The following is a 23,524-nucleotide window of genomic DNA, read 5'->3' as shown; positions in this document are numbered from 1 at the left end:
CCAGCTTTCGCTAGATAAAATCACCAACGACAGGACGCAGATCGAAAAATCGTGTATCGAACGGGCGTGAAAGCCAGGGCGAGGTAATTACAACTCAACAGATAATACCAGCCATTATCTGACATATTTGCGGCGTACGATGCGGTTCGCGAAAGGTTACGACACGCGGCATTGCAATTGGTATCGTAACCTTTCGAAGGTACTGTTGCAACCTTTCAGAATATGCGTTCTGTCTATCGATATACGGTTTATCATACAAATTAATGCTCTGCGGCTTTTTAGCGATCATCTTAATTTATAAGATGACGCGATATTAGACTACCGTGACTGTGTACCTTTCTGGATGGAAATGGTCTACATGCACTTTAATTTTATGTTCCACCTCGTGTGGTTATTTTATTAACGAAAATGTTGCTAAATACCAATGAATACCTTTTCTTTTTAGATTTATCAATGATTTACCTCATATACTTGCGTTATTAATGAGAGTTCTCCATTTGGAAGCCAAATTAATCGATTCCAGTTTTAAAAAATACCTCTTGATCTTAATGGATTATTATAATAGATCTTAACAGAAATCAAACGATTATTCTCGGTAGAATGGATCAATTCTGCAAGACTGGATTATTTCATGTAATTAAACAAATTTTCTAACAAGAGAGTAAAAAAATGAAATAAACGCAACATTCGTTTTTAGCGAATGGCTTTTAGTTATTTAGTAAAGAACTGCATCACGGTTCGTTGGCAATGTAACAACATAGGGTGTTATGGCATGTCTATCCGCACGTGAGTCATCGATGTTCGCGCATAGCTCCTCGAGTCATAAGTTTCTTAATGAGCATTCGGTGTTAGAGAACGATGCATAAGAAACAGTGCGCCTTAATCTTCGTGTTATTGCATTAACATTAAATTTATCAGTGATTTATCGTATTCGTACGAAAGCTAAACGTTATGTCTCATGCAATTCTGGGCTAAAGGCTAATGTAACAATAATGGACTTACAAACATCCCAGTCCAATTACACCCCGATCGTACTCTGACCTCTTTTAGTAATAATCTACTGTGCGTAATCTTTCACCAGAGTGATGTTTTACGCGTGTAAGTTTTCCGAAGACACGATAACTCGATCAAGCCCAACGAAACGAAGCATTGAAATGATTGTTGTGAGTCGATCTTAAAGCGATCGGCGCTTATTGAAGAGCAACCTGAGTAGGGGGTGGAGAAAAAAGATAGGAATACTGTAAGAAGCAGAAGAGGAGGAGGGACTGAGGGTGGGGGGAGAAAGGGGACAAGAGAGGAAGAAAGAGAGAAAGAGACAATGGCAACGTGAGAAAAAGAAGAACGAGAAGAAGAAGAAAACGGCGAAGAAGACGAAGGCGGAGAGGAAACGTTGAAAGAAAGAGGAAGAAGATAGAGAGAGGGGCGACCACCTCCTCTTCAGGGTGCTCTTACCGTGCGTAAATATAGGGCACACCACGTAGCCGAGTGCACCGTGGAGGGTGACCTCGATAACCCTTGGTACCCGAGGCAGCCGTACGATGAAGAGGAGGCTGAAGAAGCGGGACGAGGTGGAGGGCGGTCGAGAGGGTGGGCAAGACGAACGGGAGAGAAACAAGTCGCCGAGCTAGCGAACAGAGGAAAAAGGAAAGCCAAGCAGGGAAGCTCGACCCGTCGAGCCGTGCGAGAAAAGGACCGCGCGAGAACGAACAAGGATAAAAGGGAACAGAGTTCGGAGGGAGGAGGAGAGGTAGTACGCTAAAGAGACGTACGTTCCCACACGAACCCCCCAAGATGCGTCCTGGCATCGTCGGGCCTGAACCCCCGATGCCCAGAAGCTGATAAAAACAGCTACAAAACTGCCTACCGGTGTTTTCTGCCTTTTGCTCCTGCATTACTCCCACCGTGATTCCCTCCATTCCCCTCGTCGCCGCCGTCTTTCTTCGCCACCTTCTTCGCCCCTCTCTTCTTTGCTCCTCTTTCTCGCCTTTCGGTAAAACACGAACCAAGGGGAGAATGCGATGCCGCTGGCTTCGAGCTTGCGGACCCCGAGTTATGCGCGCTGCTACCTCGATTGACTCGTTTTCCAAATGCCCGCATGATGCTAATTTCCTGCTTCATCTACCGTTTTGCGGCCGTTTCTTTGGAATACCTCCCTCGAGCCAAGAGATTTCCGATCGCTCCTATCGCGGTTCGATTCCTTGTATGCTTGAAAAAAAAAAAGAAAAAAAGAAAACAGGAAGAGACGATTCCAATTATTATTACTTAATTTGTTAGATACGTTATAATAATTTTAAGTCAAACGTAGGGTAATGCATTTCGAAACGACAGAGATGAAATCTCCTCTATTGTTATATTCACGATTCCAAACTTTCTATTCGTATAGGATTATAGCGATTGATCTCGACTGCAAGAGACGATAAATATATATGAGCAAGGACGTCTTTAATTATCCGGCGATTGGACAGATCGGCGAGCCAATTTGCGGTTCGATGTGCGCACCGAATCCTTTTCGTACTGAATCATAGAAAATGTGTAGCAATACACGTAGAGAGCTGAGTCACAGCTTGTCATCTCTGGAATCGTTGGTTAAAAAGAAATAGCCGCGCTGTTCCTGCGCATTCCCACGATAGATCGGTGTCGCAATCGCTACAATGCGCGGCTCGATTGCGCACACATGGAGAATCGAATCGCAATTACACGGCCTCTGCTCGATCGTCTCTCGTATACACTACACCGATCGCGAACTTTCGTGAAAATCTCCCCACCGATCAATGAAACGATAAATCGTTCTTGTCCGTTGATGGACGATTTTGCTCTTCGCGGCTTGATTAGCAGTCGCTCCGGTTTGTTACTTTTATCCTTTGAGATCGTTGTTCAATCGAAGATACGGAGGTTTGAGTAGCTGTGAAACTTCCAGCCTTGATAGGGTGTCTGTTCGTAACCGGATCGTGGTGACGAAAATTAATGTTTGGGATCTTAATTAGACTGGCGTTGTTTGTAAAAGGATATGTGTGCTTTGTACGAAAATGATCAACTTTACTGAGATATCGAATGTTCATGAGGGTACTTAACACATTCGCAACCGCTGACGTAAAACTATGCCTTGTTACAAGGTACAGTTGATCGCTGTCGAAGTAAAATTGCGTCACCTTACAAGAGTATAGAAAGGTGGTAGATATAATACGTTACAAAAAGAGAAAAAAGAAGGAACTTCGAAGAGGAATTCGAAGTAAATTTTAAACCAACCAAAAGGGAGAACCTTTCATCAAATCGATAACATTCCATTATACCATTATTAAGCAACCGATTAATATTTTTCTACTATTCGGCCTTTTCTCCCAACGCAAATGAATCATTCGAACCGTGATATTCCTATAAATTATCCCCCTCCCACACCCTGTTACTATCCACCCTTTAACGAAGAGAACAAATACGTAGCAAACTGTGCGGCTATCGGTTCGCGAGGAGCAATGTGTACGACACAGAACGATCGGCGTAGCAAGCACGCGCTGCAGCAACAACAAGCCGCGGCACAATCTGTAAAGAGAAGAGAAGAAATGAGAACCTGACGAAAATAAATCTTTTGGTCGAGACGTCGGAAAATCCCCGTGCAGAGCCGTACCTCTTCATCTTCCGTGGATCTTCCGTACGGTGCGCTCGTCGATCGATCGTATCTCGCCCGTCGTCGATCGTGGAAGTGAGCCAGCCTCGATAATGCCGCGTCTACTTAGCAATTCAACCAATAAATTAAATATCGAAGGAGCCTGCAAGGAACTTAAAACGTTATCGTCGAGTTCTCGAGCAGCATCGTCGACCAGTACACGTACGCAGATCGGTACGCATCTCGCATTCTCAATGACTGCCATTAGCTGTAATTATCCGCGAGAGAAAGAAAAAAGAATTCGCGAAGGCATCGCGAGCACGCGTGGGTGTTCCACTCTTACAATCGTTCGGTGCGTACGCACACGCTTCCTCCTCTTTCATCGTCAACTTCTTCGTATTCTTCTTATATTCCTCCTCCTCCTTCGGTTTCTTCTTCTTCTGCTGTTGTTACTGCTGTTGCTTCACCTCCACCATATAGGCAAACCGGGCCTGGATACGCTTGCTCTCCGTTAATTTATTTAAATTGCCGAGTACCAAGTGGCATGTGGTACCAAACGATTCGAGCCGGTATTGTCGGTGAGCTCTCTTGTTATTTATCGGCGCGAAATTCCGTTTCAGGGATTTTCGTGGCAAGCCTGCCGGTGAAACCTGCACATAGGTTTACCACGTTCTGCCTTTTATCCTCGAGCATGGTTCGCGCTTCCACCATTAAGCCACGGTGAACGCTATTGCTCATGGGCCATGGTAGTAATGGTGATGGGGAAGTATAAACAGTAGTTCGATATCGAAAGTGGTAGACGCATTCTGGTTTCGATCATTAGGAACGTTCCAAAATGAGAAAGATATGAAAAGTAGTAAATAATGAATTTTTATTTATGTTGATTTATAGTTTCGTTTACGGCAGAGACATCGTCGTCGTATGCATAGGATGAAAGGTTTCTTTGTTAACGAACGGATTATTCCGCTGCTCAAATATGATATTTAATTATCGTAGTTCGTTCTTCAAGTACTAACGATGTAATACATTATTGTGATAATATATTCCTGGCTAGTATATTCCTCTGGTAATTATCCTTTATTCAACTTGGAATAGTTTATTAAGCATTTTCAGTAGCAGTTTTATCAAATGATCGCCGATTATATATTTAATAGGCATGTTCAATTAAGATACAATACTCTTTCGTTATCGTGAATTCTTCACATGGTTTCTGTGGAAAACTAATTATACGACTTTTATGATAAAATTTTCCTTGCCTTTAAGGAATAATACTGAAATGAAACAATCGATTTCGGTGAAATTTATGTCACTGAATATTCCAGAATGTGCCATAAAACACAGAACGATAGTGCCACAGAGAATCAGATTTTCAAATGCGATACTTTGTAAATACTAAACGTCATTGATGTAGTTAAATGTAGTATATATTATTCGATTCGCATCAAACAATCAAGCACTTACGAGCGAAACTTAACTGTATAACGATAGTAACGTTATACGAATACCACATTTATCTTGGAATGCAACATCGTACGTTATGAACGCCAAATGGTACAAGTAAGAAAGGATGCACCGCGTTTAAAGTCTGTTAATTATTACAGTTAAATCCCTATATCTTTAGAACTAATTACACTTTCGTTCCAGATACACACATAAAAACATTTCGCTTCTTCTGCACAACCACAGTTTATTCTACGTTTCGAATCATCATTATTATTGCAAGTGACTACTATATCAAGGAATTTCTTCATAAAACTGAATGATATCTCTTTCTAATCGTTATAATAGTTTTACATATTGTCACCCGAAAGCGATCGATGTGTAGAAAAAATGAGAATTATCGTCGAAAAGAAAAAGTAAAAAGTTTTTCGAGCTAGCCCGTCAATCCAACGATTAAATCACGTGCGATTTCGATAATTGCTTTCTGAGTATGTATATATATTCATGACGATGAACGAAGAATGTCTGCATATAGCAAAAATTATAACGAATGCAACATGGATCGAGCGAAACAGGTTGAACAATAAAAAAAATGTGCGCGAAGACCTCTATGATTCATCTTTTGAAGAAAGAAAAACAACGTGCCTCGAATTAATCCATTATTTTATTTGCTTTATTTTATTTACGTTGTCTCGTTCTCTGCCCATGTAACAGAGTAAAATGAACCACTTTTATAAATAAAAAGATTGATCCGTTATTCTATTTACTTTATTTTACATATTTACGGTGTATATGCAACTCCGATTCAGGCGTATATGCAACGGCATAAAACGAACTGTTCTCATAAATACTTGGTAATTATATTGTATGACCTGAAAGGATTATTTATTGTTTCTGTCAGTAGGAGAGGAAGGTTCCTGTCACTTTCTACTTCTTCATACTTTGCATCCTATCTAGTCAGCTGTCCCTAATGACTGTTAAATACGTCATAGCGTGTGATTAATATTCCAGACCGACCCTCGACGTTGTTCTTGCCGAAGAAAGGGAATACGAAGCGCAGGAAAAAAGAAAGAAAAGCTACAGTCCCTTTCGTTTTCGTCTCTTTTTCGTCTTTTCTTTACTTTCGCTTTTTCTTTCCCTTTCTTATAAAAAAGGGATATCCTGCAAACTACTTTGATCCAATTTTAAGTTGGTTGTATCGTTGTTGACAATAGTTGAAATCATGTGTCATGCTAATCATGCTAGTGAAACAAGTTTATCTTCACACTCTGATTATTATGGTACGATGACGGACGTTGTATCTGGAATTATCCTGAATAACAATTTCCGTCCTGTTCTACGGTGACATGAATAAAATGGCCATGGTAAGAAAAAATGGCGGCGAATGCGCGTCGTAAACTTTTATGGATGAAAGCAATAGCATGTATATATATATATATATTAAAAAAAAGATTATTCTTTAAATCGTTCTTCCCAAATTCCTCGTTTCTCGTTCATTTCATTACACTGTGAAGGGGTTAAATAATACATATCTATAATTTCTATCTACTTATAAACTTTTATATATATTTATACACAAAGCAAAGAACAAAAGCTTATTCCCTATAAATTAAACCTTATAAATTATTCAGAAGAAAGGTACGATACTGGACTGAAAGAAAGGATACGTTCGTTTCCCGAAACATTTTTATTATTATATTATCCATTTACAAACAAGGCTTCGTGAGTCCTACGATTAACTAACACAGCTAAGCCGGGAAATAAAGGAGACGGATCTCAGGAAAATTGGAATTCCATCGAACTGCTACGACCGATCGACGGAATATCGCGCGATAAAAATTAATATAACAACGTCGTTTGCTACGTGGAATACGCAATGCCGCTAAATGTCCAATAGGAAAATACCCGTCAACGTTTCAACCCTTAACGCGGTAGTTAAGTAACCAAGCTTATTACTAAGCGCTACCATTATCATTGAGCTACCATACGTACGAACGAAAGTCAAACAAGACCCAAGGATCGTGCACCGTGCATACGCTTCCAGCTTTATTATATAAAAAAGAGAAAAGGAACGCGACGCACCAGCGGCGAAAGGTGCTCGCGAACCGTACACACAATGCTCCCTTCACGCTTCTCTGTATACCCTTGTCTTATTCTCTTATATTCTCTTTTTCTTTCTCTCTCTCTAACATTTTGTTTCTTTTATATACATACACACACGTGCACACACTCTTTCTCATGCTCGCTCTCATTCAAAGATATACGTTTAAGTTACCACCTTCTTCTTAAGCAGCATTGTCGACAAGGTCGTGGTTAAGTCGATCTTTGTGGGTGGGCCCTGCAAATCGATCCGCGTTTCACACGTAAAACGCCGCGAATCGTCACTGTCTCGCAAATCGTGACGAGGCGCGTCGCCTCCAATTAATTACCTTAATTGCGACGAACGTTACAAATGTTTCAAAGAGGTACGGCTCCGTCGAAAGAGAGAGAGAGAGAGAAAGGGCCCTGTCGCGTCGTTCGGCCCTACCCCGAGAAACGTTTGCAAGGCGTGGAACTGATCGATCCCATCGCGACTCACATCGTTCGAAACTTTGTATTGATTTCGTCTTCGATGTCGGACCTCTCTGCTGAGAGGTACTTTTGACGCTTAAAACACGGAATAGATATCATTGTTTGTCATTAGAGGCATTCAAATTGTAGCATATAAGTAAATTTCCGAGAAACGAAACGATGCAGGATAAGAGAAATTTTGACACGCGATAAAGCAAGAAATTTCGATAACGGTCGTTAAAGAACCTCCGTGTTTTAAGAATTAAGTCACAGTTAAAATGTCATGCTCGCTATTAGCTAGATCGATTAAATTAAAGTATGTAACCAACCTACAACTATTACAAATAATGCAATTACAAATAACAGAGCAGAATTTGACAGATTTCATCCCAACATCAGGTAAACATTTAATCTACCGATGATATCTTTTAAAAAGACCTGTAAATAAATTGACAGTGAATACATACTTATTGGAGGTACTGCTATCACCGCATGCCTCGAAGCAAAAGTATTCCAAAATAGATCGTTCTAAATTATCACATTTGCATCATTCTAAATTTTCACATGAGAGAATTAATTTTATTTTATACATTATATTAAATTTCTTTCCTTTTCATAAGCTTTACCCTACCACCTCGGACACGATTCTAGTACCATTTCTGACCAGTGACTGCAACTGTTGCGCAGCTCCCTGAAACATAAAGAATCAATAGGAATATTATCGAGCTCTATAGTTGAGGAGTATTATTAAAAAAAAAAACTGACGAAAACTGTAGTAGATAACAAATTCATCTTTCTAAATTATGTGCGCTAGTCGACAGAATTCAATTACGTTTGGATAAACGTAATTGGACGTAACGTGACAGGAACGTCGGGCTGGTTACCATCTGTTTCCTTCATCATCTATCACCAACGAGCGTGAAAAGCGCGAGCAGCGAGGAAGTTAATGAATAACGATAATAAGAAAACAACTTACGCTTATCGCAGCACCGAGAAATTGACTGAATGCTCTGGTAGCACCAAATAATGCGCTATTTCCAGAATTATCACCGGCTGACTGTGCCGGCGTGCCGTAATTGGAGAAAGAGCTGAAGAGAGGTGGTGGATACGTAGAGCTTGGTGACCACGTTGTAGTGCGTATCCTTGGTCCTGAGGTTGGTCTCGGTGTCACCGTCTTTTTCGTGGTATCCGTTGGTCGAGTTGCAGCAGTAGATGCCGGCCTTGTCGTAATTGTCGAAGCAGGGGACGCGGTCGGAGCAGAGGTGACGCTCTGCCCGAGACTCTGTTACAAGACCAGCAATTATTTTCTTTCATCGCGCCCCGCTCTTTGTTGCCTCGCGCTTCGCCCTTGTCATTCGATTAACTATCGCCGAGCTCGCGTCTAACTGAACCAATTTGTAAGAATTATATCAAATTGTTTGGTGTCGTTAAACTTTCCGTTATTACACTCTATGCATTTTTGCAATTAGAAAAGAATATAATTCCAGGGTGTCCGGATACCTGCGTGCTTTTTATGTAAGAAACAATTTGAATAATGTAATTTAATCATAAAAATTGATTTTCAAATATCTAAAGTTTCCCAGATCAGTTTAGTTATTTCAAAAGTTCTTTATCTTCAGGTTACTTAATTGAGTAAGCTTAAGTCAGATAAAAATGGTCGTTCTACGTAAATTGATGTAAAGACTATCGTGATTAATCAAAGTAATGTTATCTGAAATCAATAACTAAATTCTACGAATCATATATTTGCAACATGTGCTAAGTACATTGCTGCCAAGATTTCAGTACGTTACAAACTATTTAATTGAAAACACTTACGGCTAACTGGAGTTGCTCTCTAATATTATTGGCCGGAGTTGGTGGTTCTATACCTTGAGCTTTCAATAATGCCGCCAACAAAGCGGCGTTACTGACTTCTACCGTCGGTGATGGAGTCGTTGTTGTTAAAGCTCGACCGCTTAAAATCGCTCTTAAAAAGGATTGATCATCCTGAGTTAATCCTGATACTTTCTTCGAGGAACCAGTTTTATTATCTGTAACAAACGTAACGCCACATCTGATACCAATCGTTTCCGTGATCGTATTATTACAGAATTTCAATCAATTTTATATATCATATCCTACCGTAATTTACCCTACTTCTACAAGTATCGTTTTACGACTTACCCTGTTCAACAGCTCGCAGAAGCTCAACTATGAACTTTGCATCTTCTTCGGGAGAATAAGTCGATGTCACCACACCAGGCAACCTCGGATTTGGATTATTAATCAATGGTTGATCGGTGGTCGAGATTGTAGACGGCGTGGTCACTGACTTTTTCTGTACAATTGAATGTGGACTGTTTACTTGAATTTTCGAAATGTCCACACTTTTCAGAGTCGCACTAGAGGGAATTGTTGTCCTTTCTAACTTTTGCGTCGTTTGGATTGGTTTCGGCATATTATTAACCGACTTTTGCGTGGTTTTTGGTACCGGTTTAGCTTTTACGGGCTTCGCAGTTGTCGATGATCCGAATAAACCTCCACCGAGGAGAGCCTGCCACAGAAGACCACCAAAGCCTAATGGCGCCTGAGTGGTGGTTCTAGGTCGAGGAGTGGTTGCTAGTTTAGCGTTAACAGTTACAGGAGCTTTAGTGGTGCTGATCAAAGTCGTTTTAGCCGTGGTCGAAGGAGAAGCCGTGCTTATTTCCACGCTTCTTCTGGTGCTAGTGGTTGTAACTGGTTTCCAAGTCACTTGCGCGGGTGCCAAACTACTAATTATTGGTCTTTGACTGGTTGGTTGCTGTGTTTCTACTGATTTCCGCGTGTATGTTGAAACTGTAGACGCTGGAGACAAATCGATTATTATTGGCTCAGAAAGAGATGTCTTTGCTGACTTGTAAATCGAATTTGGCGAAGCATTTTCGATACTGATAGCTTTTGGTGATCGAGTCGGTCCCGGATTTTTCAGTGCCAGTTCCAAAATCTGAAAATAAAATATAGTAAGAAAGTTAGGAAATGACAATTCTGTTCTACACTGCGCAGATTTAATAATGCTTCTCTTTAGGACACCGTATATACGTGTATATACATATATATGAGATATTTAAAATTGGATACCCGTAAAAGTATGGTATGTTTTAATTTATTCATTGATCAGAACGTAAAACACAATCGAATCAAAGCAAATTTCACGTATAAAAAAAGGTTTCGCTTTCCTATATTTCATAAATCTACAGGAATATTCGGAACTTTAATACAGTCATATTACGACTACTCCTTTTACAACTCAAATATTTTCAGGAAAAATATTCTCTTTATTCCCCACTACAATGAGGACTAATTTCATTATATGATAACGACGTACGTACTAATAGCGTTATCGTCCAATGGGCTATTTATTGCTATTATATTAATGCCATCTACGCACGCAATAAGTTCTGTCGACAGACAACGTTAACGAGAGATGACATATTGAATGGCTGTTGCGAGGAATAGAGAAGGCCGCTGGCAAGGACGTTCCAGTCCATTCACCGTGACTGGTCGATCATATGATTGCGATCGTCGCAGATCCGTCATTATGTCTTTCCGAGAAGGGCGTGACTAAAGATAATCTGCGATCTACCGAATTTTTCGTCTTGTACGACTTCTATCGTTGCAATTTTATTTATACGTTGTGCAGAAACACGAGAAAGAAGTTTATTCTAGAAGCGAGAAAAAAGAGAATCGACGTGATGTAGCTTAGAAGCTGGAGCTCGATCTTATTAGAAACAGAATACAATTCGTCGCACAGTCATATAAAGGAGTGAAAGGATCGTTTAACGGTAGCGACGCGGCTTGTTCCTTGGTTTTTCCCTCGAACGATCATTGCATTTTGTTTTCAAGGAAGATCATAAGTTTACTAAGAATCTTATTTTTTAAATTTCTTCTACTTCATATTTTTAATGAAACGTGATATCCTATGTAATATAACGTATGTCGGTCGCAACAATTTATTCATTTATGTATATAAAATACAGTAGTATCACATTTGATCAAGATCGAGATATAGTAATATTGTTTCGATTGATATTTATTTATTAGGATATACTGAATACTTCGTTTTTATATTTTATGCACTATGTAATTTATTGTATACATTACTTACCTTATTTGCCAAGAGTTGCTCCACTTGTGTCAGTGTCTTCTGACTGGTACTCCGTGAATTACTCTGTAACTATGTAAAAAAAATATATGTATAATATACATAATATTTTGTAGAAATTCGCGAAGTTATTAGGAATACGTATAAAAATGTTTACTTACCAACGAATTCAGGAAGGCCAAATCATCGAACGTAGTACCGAAAGCATTCTGCTGTTTTGGTAAATTAAATGAATTTATTTGAGAAGAAGTTGTTGCTTCAGAAGTAGCTCCTGCCTGTGACGCAATCATCACCCTTTGAACAATTGTTGGAGGCTCTGAAGTGATGGTAGGTGTTGCTATCGTGGTAGTTGTTGGCGTCATAGTAGCCACTGTTGTTGGGGTCATTGTTGTACTTGGCGCCGTTGTAGTTGTAGTTGTTGGTGCCATCGTAGTAGTAGTCGTTGGTGCCATCGTAGTAGTAGTTGTTGTTGGTGCCATCGTAGTAGTAGTTGTTGTTGGTGCCATCGTAGTAGTAGTTGTTGTTGTTGTTGGTGTCATCGTAGTAGTAGTTGTTGGTGCCACTGTAGTGGTAGTAGTAGTTGTCGTTGGTGCCATTGTAGTAATGGTGGCAGTAGTAGTAGTAGGTGCAGGAGTTGTAGGTGTAGTTGTAAATGCAACAGGCGTTGTTGGTGGTGGTGGAGGAGGAATGGATCCTATGTTACCTCTTGGAACTCCAATCGTATTAGAAAATGGAGTAAAAACTTCGACAAATGGATTGATCGGACGAGCTAAGGCTGGGCCATTTGGTTCTGACAAATCGTCCTGAGAACGAGAGCCATTTATATAATTTCAACGAAATATATCTATAATAAGTAATATGAAATAATTGAAGTATAGAAAAAATAATGCTTTTTCAAGGAAGTACGTAATTGTAAGTTGATTCTGAAAAACAGTGATTCGAAGGTAAAATTTAATGAATACGAACCAGTCTGTTTGATGCCACTGAAGCTGTTATTACCGGCGAGGAGGTAGTAATACCAAAAATTTGGTCCAAAGGATCCCTCCATGGGAATCCAGGCGGAGCTGTGACTCGACCTCCTGGTTGATTGTTCAGGAGATTCTCAAACGATGGCACAGAAGGCGATGGTCCTTCGTTTGCAGCAGTCTAAAGAAAATAATATAGATAGATATGTATATAATTTAGAAATTCAAAATTATTATTTCACGAATAATAGTAAACTTTGACTTGCAGATTTTAAATATTTTACAAACAAATCAAAACCACCCAAAGAACAATATTTCGATAAAATATGCAAGATGAAGATAAGAAGCCGTTGAATTCCTCTTATTCCTTTAACTTACAGCTACTGAATTTATATTCACACTGAGAACGCGCGGGTTAGAGGTGGAAGCCCCATCGGTCCAATAATTGACGAACTTGTCCTGAAACATTCGACGTTGCTCTTTTTTTTCGCTGCAGAGATATGTTGCAGCGCTGAAAGAATCAGCCGCAGCATCGTTGTAAATCATGTTCTGTCTCTCTTGCTTTCTTACCTGTCCGATGTACACGGAGCTGCGTTGACCTCCGGCCTCCTTCGTCCTGGTGGCCTCGTCCCTCTCTCGATCCTGGACGATACGACCGCCCTGCGAATCGGTCGGCGGTCGACCGGTACTTACTATCGGCGTCACCGACGCTGTCCTCATTTGCGTATTCAGCAGGGCATTGCTCTAAACAATGCGAAACCATACACGTTCTTTAAACCTTTCAAAACAAACTTACATCTCAAAATCGATACATGAGAAACTTATAATAGCGAAACTTCGATCGATCGTTCCGATTTCATAAATAGGAAAAATTGTAATCATAGTAGAACTTCATATTTTTTTTTTTTTTTTTTTTTTTTGTCGACGGTGAAGAAATCCGTATAATAAAAGTGCAGTGGTTCTCCTCTGCTTAGCTAGTAACGCGATAATAATAAATAAGAAACGATCGATTAATATTTCGCTATATTGTACGGGCCTCGGTAAGTGATCGGTGGGAATGAACGATGAATGAAAATGAAATATTTTTCAAATCCTGTTCTGAAGAGTTTATCGAATACCATAAAATTATTAATTTCTTTCTTCATTTTTCTCATTTTTTCTTTCCCTACTCTACCATATTTCGCATGGAGAGTTTAAATTTCAAATATTACAATTTTCTGAACTGAAGTAATCGACAATGTAAGGTGCACCTTCAACTTTACTAAACATAAAGTGCGTTTCAAAGTGCGCGGTGCATAAAAATAACAAACATGCGACATATATAAATAATTATTCACAAATTTACAGTGAAATTATATACAACTCCCCATTATACAAATTAAAAAGTTTTATGTGAGATAAAAAAACATGTTGAAGTAGGCATTGGATAAATTCTTTTTACGACGATACCGAATCGAAAGAACGAATTAAAACAACGTGGAGTAAGAAACGTAAAGAATTTAAAAGAGAGATAATTAATCCACACGAAATTGGAAAATTAGTACTACCAAAGAATCTACTTTAACAAAACCAAAGCGTTAAACAAGAAGCAAGTGTTCTGTGCCATTGTTACCATAAAAATTACGACATTAATCATAAGTAACGAAAAAAACTGTTATAAAAAATTTACATACACATGTGTATATGAATACAAGACATAAAGAACGAAGAAAAGATGTATATAAATGAAAAATAAAATAAATCAACAAATCGAATCTCAAATATTTACAAAAAACCCCAAGTATCTAAATAATTACGAATATTTACATCCTGGTACATACACTCAAACGTTGTCAGACTTTTCCAAAAACAAATTTCACCCTTTTATACTTTATGCAACAATGACACAATAATTTTTGAAAAAGAGGCAAAAGTAACACGCGAAATGAGAAAGAGACAACTGGTTCACTTAGAGTAAACCGTATGTTCGCACGAGTTCGAGCGATGCACGCACGGCTAACGATCGATGATGATGAACAGGTGGAATAAGAGATACCATTTCGTTGGTGCTCGGGACACTAGCAGGGGTACCAAGTGGCCCCGTATTATCGGGTCCACCTCCATTGGGGCCGACGATCGCGTTACCAGTAAGGCCAAGATCAACGATGCTGGGACTTTGGACGTTTCTCATTGGTTCAGCGACAGGTCTATCGTTACTATTGTACACCGGGCCTCGATATTGATTGTAAGTGCCTTGGTTAGCCTGGTTATAATACGGTCTGGGTGGTGGCCTGTTAGTGGTAGTGGAAGTGCTAAGTGAGAACACAACCTCGACCGGGTTCCTAGGTGGATCCGGTATTATCGTTCCATTCGGGTATTTTCGAACCAGCCTGCCGTCCGGGAAGATACCGAATATCACGTACGGGCTGTCCACGTTTCTAGCATCGATCAGGTTGTCCTCTGGCCGCTTTCTCACGATCGTTTTGTTCGGGTAGATTCCGTACACTAAGTAGTCTCGTAGAGGAGCTCTGGTAGTCGAGCTTAGGCTGAAACGTGGGGCAGGTGTCAATCTGCTGCCGCCGAAGCGACCTAAATAAGGCGTCGTGAAACTCTGAGAAGCTGGCCTAGGTGGAAGACTAGTAGCTGTCGGCACAGTCGTTCCAGGGGTAGCTTGCATGGACACGGTCGTTGCTTCCGTAGAAGCAGAAGTTGTATTCGTGGAGTCGTTCGTAGTACCTCCTGACATTGTGGTCGTACTTTCCGACGAAGCAGTTGTCGTCGATGTCCCAACTTCGGTAGACACGAGATTCTCTTCTATGTTGACCGTAGTAGTTTCCGTCACAGGGGTGACGGTGACGACGTCCATTCTCGTCGTTTGAGGTGTCGATGTCCCCCCCTCAGGAACGCGTCCTGTACTCGTCGACGTCGCTGTCTCAGTCGTGATCGTCGTCGTCGTCGTTTCGACGGAAGATGAAGTGGTTGTAATGAGGGGAACGTCGGGATTTGATGAAGTGGGAAATTCTGAGGACGTTGATGAGGCGATCGAAGTATCTGGGATCGTAGGAGTTGTGATCTCGGTCGTTTGGCCGATTCCCGAACCTGCCGTCGCTTGGGCGGTTGCTGATGTCGTATCCTGGAAACGGGCAACAATAGTTGGAGATTTGTTCTCAAGATTTGGGGTCGTTTGGGGGACGTTTTCGCTGGGTGCATTAGTAGTGGTTTCCATGACGGGAATTGTAGTCGATGTTAGCGAGAATTGGTTAATAGTGACTCCCGTATCGTCAATAGAGTTAACATCCTGCTGCGCAGTGGTTGTAATCGATGACGCGGTGGGTTCGGGGGTTTCGTTATCAGCGCTTTCGGTGATCAAAGATGCCAACTGAGTCGTGGACTCTGTTGTTTGGTTAGTTTCCACTTCTACATCATTTACACGTTCAACCAACTCTACAGCAGATGCCAATGTGGTTTGTTCAAAGGATATTGAGGGTGTCATAGTGATCGTATTTACAGAGGTAGGGGTAGTTTCGGGAGCTACGGTAGTTATTTCGGGTTGAGTAGTAGTGCCAATGTCTGTCATAAGCCGTGATGTTACGGTTGTGAGACTGGTTAATGGTACGGTGACTCCTGTAGGTTCAGTGACACTTTCTGTAACCTGTTCGGAAACTATTTGAGGGTTGGTTGTCGTGATCAGATTAGACGAAAACAAATCGAAGGTGTCAGTGGTTAGCTCGAAATTCAATGTGGTTGTCGTTTCTGAACTTTGTGTGCTGGTGGTTGTCTGTGTCTGAGTCGTAGTATCGAGGCCAGTGCCAGCATCGAACGATCCGCTAAGCGACAGAGTGACTCGTGGCTCAATTTCTGTCTTTAACGAGGGGGTCGTCGATTCTATAATCTCGGCAAGGGATCCTAACACTACTGGTGTGGTTTCGGTCTGTACGCTCTCTACTTCGTCATCGGGCATGTTACTCCGAGGGGTTGTTGTCAGTGTATCTGTCAGATTTTCAGAAGATACGGTTGTAGTAAGGTCTACCTCATTCTGTGAGGGATCAACTGGAATAGTAGAAGACTCTACATTTTCTGACATGGTATTTGAGGAAAAAGACGATGTTTCTGCAACTTGGGTAGTGCTGAGTTCGTCGTTGGACAAACTCGATCGGTATATCTCGTTTTCCATTAAGTTATCTAATCTAGATGTGACGTTTGAATTTTGCCCGGCTATTTCTTCCTGATTATCGTTTATCTCATCCGAAAAGAGTGTTTTGGCAATGGACATTAACTCTGTTAGTAAAGTGTCGTTGGTGGAAGTGATCGTCGACACAGTAGTTACATCAACGCTTAACGGGGAAGTCGAAGAATCGTTTGAATCGCCTACAGTGGTCGAATCTGTGTTCGATACTGTCTGAAAGTCTTGTGTGATTGTTGTAGATGTTATTGTTGCTGGTGTTGTGGTTGTTATTGCATTTATTTCATCCTGCGTGTTGACTTCCTTAGTAAATAGCATTGTGGGTGACGAAGCAGCAATTGAATCTGCGCTTTGGGTAATTACTTCTTCGATCGTTCTTAAACTCGATTGCTCCGTTGTAACCGACGACGGGGTAGTCGTTCCCGATTCTCCTTGATTGATCGTCGTTTCATCCCTCAATTGCGACAGGGACTCCAAACTACGATTGCTACTCGAATCTGGTATCACGTTCGATGTTTCCGTCGTGAGAGACAACATCGTCGTCGAATCTTGACTCGGTACCGTGGTCGTAGACATAGTTGCTTGCAATCGAAACAGGATATCTTGCGCGAGATCTATCAACCTGGTTCGAATAGTGGACGTGGGTATCGCCGTAGTTGTCTCTATATCGATCATATTACTCGAATCTGCTTCGGTCGTTACAGCATCAGTCGAGCTAATATCGACTGTCTGAGTAGCAGTAGTATCAGACAGCGGTATGGTATTAGTCTCGGGATTTTCAGACGTTGTCGCTGTGTTGGTGACAGTTGCCGAAAAGGTAGTCGTCTCTATCGTATTCTGCGAAAGGTCTATTCTTGACGTAATATCGATATTGTCAGTCGTGCTCTGCGTTGCCGTACTAATAGTGGTGGAACTCGTATCACCCTCGAATTCGGTACTACTACCTTCGGATGTAGAACTAATAGTCGTAGAAGCATCCGTGGTAGAACTCACGAGTTCCTGATTGGTCGAATTGTTATCTGCCGACATGGAAGTCTGAACATCTTCCGCACCTTCGACGTTCATCGTCGTTGCATCTGTAGACCGCAGAAACGACTCTGTGCTGGATGACTCAGTGACAAACATGGAATCGACGTTGGTGGAAGTTTGTTCCGTAGTGAAGGATGAACCTCTACCAATGGAAACTCGTTCGGTATTGGAAACCGATTCTGTACTGGTGAAAAGTTGTTCGGTACTGGAGGGCGATTCTGTGCTGGTGGAGGCTTGCTCGGTACTAGAGGACGATTCTGTGCTTGTGAAAACCGGTTCGGTCGTTGAAGGGGTTTCAGGGGCTCCTGTGGTAACCGTGGGGGTGGTGTTGTCCGGATCCTCGGGTAATCTCGGGGTCTGTGTGCTGTCCTGAATAGTGTTCGCGGTGGTGTCTGATGTCTGTGGGCTGATAGTTGCTACAGTGGGGCTTGTGGTGTCATTGTTAGCGTTATCGCCGATATCGTTAACGGTGGTGGCGTTAAGGTCTACCTGGGAAACACTACCAGCTTGTTGTTTTTGCAGCTGTGCAATCGCGTTTCCCTGTAACTGTTCGTTCCTGATGCTGGCCGACTCCAATGCCTGATAAAGGGTCAGGAATCTCGGCTCGCCAGGACTTGAGACATCGATTGGTGGGGCCGAACCAGAGTTCTAAAAACAGAAATTACGTGCGTGCATGGGGTGCTATACATTAAATTCGGTGCCGAATCGGAACTGGTGACTTCCTTTTATGTACAGTTTCTACGTTGTGTCAATCGGTGTATTTACAATGGAACAAGGGATCTAAAGTATGCGTTGTTCGTTCATTAAGATCGACAGTTGAAAGATAAATCGATGTAAAGCGAGGGATTATGAAAGTACATCGGTCATTTCGCAGATTAATTGATCTCATAATTGAGTGAGCATGCACCATCTCTTGGTAGAAATACGAACTAGCTAAGGAAGAGTAGAAACCGAGGTTGCTTTAATGCATCAAGAAAACACAGCTATTAGCAAAGGAACGGTGAGCTAGAAACTCGTTCTCCGAGCGAAGGATCGTTTATACAGGCAGTAGAGACTGGTTGCCCGCTCACTTTGATTTTTTCCTTTTTATCATAGCTGTTAATCCTCTCTCACAGAGGTCTCCAGTGATATGTCTTCAACAACAGTATCTTCGAACAACATTGAGACGTGATTCCATTTAACAGAGATTTTAAATATTTTTAAAAATTGATAAGACCTGATAAAGAACGAGTTAAAGATAACAACGATCAAACCGATTCAGAAATAACATATATCTTACGGTATTTGTAGATTTTCACATGTCAGTTGACAAATGCATTAAGCAATATGAAACTAATTTAAAACCTGAATTCGAACAACTTGTTACAAAAAACCGAGATCAAGGCTGCATGAAGGAGAAGTGAATTCGTGTCCTTAAGTCGCGTATCCTTATTTTCGTTCATAATGATATTGATCCACCCACATGTCCTAAATACCATCCACGTTGAGACACTTTTAATGCAAACACATGACGCAGCGTTCATTTACTTTCACTCGTTAGCGCTTCGAACGCTGTGAAACGCGGATCACGAAAATTTGCCTATGTAATCGGAATGCGCTCGTATTAGAAAGTCAAGTCCCGTTACGTCGAATTTCAACAAAATGTTGCCTCGTTGCGAGTATAGTCGCGTTACGTCTATTCAATTTTCATAAATTCGTGGATATCATCGTGAGAATATTCATTGAAGTCAGAATCGAACAAACCGATTTACATCGCAGTCAGTACAGTGATATTCTTTCATTATGATTTTCTGGATTTATAGTTTAGAGATCAATAGAAAAGTGTACTTTTGAACTGGCTATTGCTTCTCAATTATGGCATTTCTCTATCTACCTTTAATAATTCCGATAGTAATTTTGATATGATTCGAAAGAATAATTTATGGACGCGATTAAATAAGAACGAACAACTGCATGTCGCGTGCGATCCAAAAACCAAAATATTTATTATCAAAGATATATATATATGTGTGTATGTATAATATTGTATAACACAATATATGCATTATGGTGTAAGTAGAACAACGTAAGTACCTGTACATATTAGTAAATGCAAACCCATGATAACAATTAGCATGAATCACAAAACTAAAAATAAACGTTAATCACATAAATGGTTATGTACTTTTTATTCGTTTTCTTGTGTTACTTATAATCTTTTTTTATAATTTAACCATAGAAAAGGTTGCGTCTTCTAAACGAGAATTGTTCACACTATTGAAACTTATTGTGCGATACTCGTATCTATGTCGACGATACAAAATTGTACTAGCTGTATGGAATGGATAAAAAGAGATAAAAAGAAACGACTCTTAACATTATTGATAATATTTTAAAGAAAGCTCGGCAAGTACGATAATCCTTTGCGAACGATGAATCGTTATAATATTAATGGAAAGAAAAGATGATTAATAATTATTAGTAACGCGTCTGACTAAGTACAATCCGAATGATTAAATCAACGCAGTTTATTCGTATCGATGTCATTAGAATCGAGACTTCCAGACGGAGTTGTGATGACACCAATGTGATCGGTCCACGATGGTGATGCGACTGCTCCGATCTTCTCGGCTACCTTCGTGATGAAAACCTTTTGAGCACAGAAAAAACGACCACACTAACTCACTGTTAACCACCTATAAACTTTCTTCTTCTGCCACGTAATCTTACCTCGGTAATCATCGTCACGATCCATTTCTTTCACATATATACGATCTTCCATAATTTTTGAACGCTACTTTATAGTTTTCATTTATCGAGAACGAACATAATATTCTTAAATTTTCTCAATAATATCCAATGAACTTATTGTGAAAATGAAGAAATTTGCGGTGCAATGAGATATGATGAGACTAAAGAGTATCTTGCTCGAAGAAGTTAGAAAATGAATTTGAAGAATGTAGGAAAGTCTAACATGTTTATAACGTTTAATCTTTTGTTAATACTTCCTGAATGTTGTCGATATCTTTTTAAACATTTAATATCTTAACGATCTTACCTCTACGGGTGTAATTGGTGTAGTCGACGAACTAGTAATCGATGGCACGGTGGGCTGATAAATATTATTTTGTTTTCTAACGAATAATTCCGCTCCTTTGTATCTCGCACTAAAGCGGGGTGGTTGTCCACTGGGGGTGACTCTGGGTGGTGAATTCTGTTCACAAACGACAGGATCGATTACTTCAAGTAAATAAACATTTTATCGACCTAAATGGAAATTCTTTTTTTAAATAAAGTTTCGAATTATTAACGAAACGAAAGACGATCGACATTTTATTTTTGTCAAATAATCAAAGTTAATATTTACCACGTTGTTAACGTTACTGTAAGATCCGGAGAATACAGGTGTCTTGTTACCAAGGGAACTCAGCAGCGGTGCCACCGTACTTCTCAGTTGCTCCAGCAGTGTACTGTTTCCGCTCAGAAACGTGCTTCTGGTCGGATTGAAGACATTCGAGTTACCGCTGTCGCCGTTGCTGCTGCCGGTAATTCCTGGCGTCTCCTGCGCCGTCTCGTTCGCGATCTTCAAGTTTACTTGTGGTCCCTGTGCTACCGATCGAGGAGATACCGTGGAGGTCTTTAAAGTGGCGTGGTATTTTGTCGACCTCGGTGTGATGGCGATTCCTACACCATCGACCTTCGTACTGGATTCAGTTAAAGTCGTGGGAATTTCTGAATGTCTTCGATAGGTCGCGGTTCTAGGACGAAACTCGATCTTTCTCGTCTGTGCAGATAACCCCTCCGTTGTCGCCGATTTATCATCGATAGATTTTACCGAAGATTTCTTCTTCGAATATCTGCTGGTGGCTACGGGTAGTTTCGTGGTAAAGATAGCTTCTTCGTTCGTCGTCTTCTTCTCGAAAGATTTCTCATTGGTTCGTTTGCTGTAACGAGGTCTAAAAATGGGCTTGGTAGCGCTGGTAGCAAACTTCGATTTTTTTGTAATGTTCTCTTCCTGGGGTGTTTGCGATATGTTCTGCGTGGAGGAGTAGGATTTCTTAGGTGTCGACGTCGTGAAACTTTGTTCGATCGTTGCAGATTGCTGTCGTAATTTATTACGCGATTGATAGTTATAGGATTTCTTCGGTTTGATGGTAGTAACGGGATCGGTAGTCTCAACGCGTTGAGTGGAGTAAAGCGAAACCTTCATGTTCTTGGTTGGCGTCGAATCTTCTTCCTTCGACTTCTTTCCTCCACGATCACTGGCTAAACGAACCCTCGTCGAGTCGATGGTTGTCGCCGATCCCTGTTCAGCGGAGGTGATCACGGACGGGTTCGTGGTTAGCGCGTACGGTCTGGTCGTTTCCTCAGCAATGGCTCTCTCTTCGATCGAGATCGAAGTGACCATTCGCTCCGCAATGACCCGCCCCTTCTTTAAACTATACGGTCTACCGGTGACCTTTGAAGAATCGTCGTGAGCTTTCCTCGAACTAGGAAGTTTCAAGGTTTTCACGCTGACCTCTTCCTGAGTGCTTTCTACGGAAGTGGAAGGCCTGTTGCGTCCCGGTGCTGCGGCAGCGGGTTTAGAGTATTTGGCGACCTTGCTCGTCTCATCGACCACCGGCACGCCGGTTGGTTTCCGTTTGCTGAAAGAGGAGGCCGTGGTTGCGTCGAGATCATTCTCCTCGATGTTCAACTCTGGCTTCACTAACCTCCTAGCCAGCTCCAGTTTCATCCTTGATCTTTCAGCGAACAGAGCGGCTGACGATTTTTTCACCTGAAAGGGTCGTTCAAACAGCTCCGTTTTAAGATAGTAGAAAACCGCTGTCGAGACTGAAGCCGGCTCCGGAAGCTCGAGCGGGAACTCTGTTAGTGTGCCACGGTCTCGACGAGCTTTCCATCGACAGGAGACGTTCTCAAGGTCGCTCGGAAAGCATACACTCACAACAGGTCGGGAAACGAAGGACGGTACCGATTCGATTATGGGAAGACGACATAGCGCGCGGCCGATATTTTCCTACATGAAGAATAGGAGCTTGAGGAAGCGTAGAAACGAGACGATCCAGGCCGCCATTTGACTCGTAACGAGCTCGAGCCACGATTTCACTGTACTGGACAACAACTGGAAAGTTTAATCAATGTTATCAGCACACGCGACTCGAGGATACATTTCATTGAGTGCGAAAGAAGGAGAGCGAAGTGTGAAAACGACCATTTTGTGAACGATCCATAGAGACGGTGACAAACGCGGTGACAAACTAATCGATGTACAAAATAACGCAAGCCTGACTCCAATGAAGCTTTTCTTATTTCCATTAATCGTATGCTATAAAAATGAATGGTTAACTTCGTACTAATGTGAAACTATCTATCATTCCAGTGAGGAAAAAAAATCATGTATCATCTAACAATTATTCGGGGATGGTTCTTAAAAGCGCCGATCAAGCGATTAGCTGCGGTGAGGAGGTGACATAATATTCAGTTTCCCGTACAGTCATGAAAGTTCTTCTGTGTTCTTTTTATACTGTAGTCTGGTTCGGTGTAAATTATAGCGAGTCGATTGCAGAACAAAAGGAAACAAGTTTGTAATTCATAGATCTTTCGTTGCTTGTTTTATTAATGAATAATGACAATTTCGGGCATCGATCTTAGAAACGTGGGTTTCTTTATCGACG

The 23,524-nt window shown here is 41.1% G+C and overlaps 1 protein-coding gene across 9 annotated transcripts in view; it reads right to left on the bottom strand.

Moving 5' to 3' along the window:
* Positions 1–8,148: 8,148 nt before the first annotated feature.
* The window catches only part of LOC126918330 (mucin-5AC-like), a 44,713-nt gene continuing 29,337 nt past the window's right edge, over positions 8,149–23,524 (bottom strand). For 4 of the 9 annotated variants that reach the window (XM_050726075.1, XM_050726078.1, XM_050726076.1 and 1 more), the window contains 13 exons: positions 21,217–22,626; positions 20,908–21,063; positions 18,360–18,518; positions 14,715–15,791; positions 13,250–13,423; positions 13,058–13,138; positions 12,681–12,860; positions 11,876–12,517; positions 11,718–11,786; positions 9,758–10,556; positions 9,410–9,624; positions 8,568–8,873; positions 8,149–8,282 (listed from right to left, as the gene is read on the bottom strand). In XM_050726075.1, coding sequence (XP_050582032.1) covers positions 8,214–8,282; positions 8,568–8,873; positions 9,410–9,624; positions 9,758–10,556; positions 11,718–11,786; positions 11,876–12,517; positions 12,681–12,860; positions 13,058–13,138; positions 13,250–13,423; positions 14,715–15,791; positions 18,360–18,518; positions 20,908–21,063; positions 21,217–22,626 — 5,337 coding nt within the window. In that variant the 3' untranslated portion in view covers positions 8,149–8,213. The remainder of the gene's footprint in view (positions 8,283–8,567; positions 8,874–9,409; positions 9,625–9,757; positions 10,557–11,717; positions 11,787–11,875; positions 12,518–12,680; positions 12,861–13,057; positions 13,139–13,249; positions 13,424–14,714; positions 15,792–18,359; positions 18,519–20,907; positions 21,064–21,216; positions 22,627–23,524) is intronic. The other 5 variants (XM_050726077.1, XM_050726081.1, XM_050726082.1 and 2 more) reach the window with 4 other exon arrangements.

Source organism: Bombus affinis, chromosome 7 (genome assembly GCF_024516045.1).
Source record: "Bombus affinis isolate iyBomAffi1 chromosome 7, iyBomAffi1.2, whole genome shotgun sequence".
NCBI lineage: Eukaryota > Metazoa > Arthropoda > Insecta > Hymenoptera > Apidae > Bombus > Bombus affinis.
The sequence above is the reverse complement of the archived record's forward strand: the minus strand, read 5'-3'. Positions and strand labels throughout refer to the sequence as shown.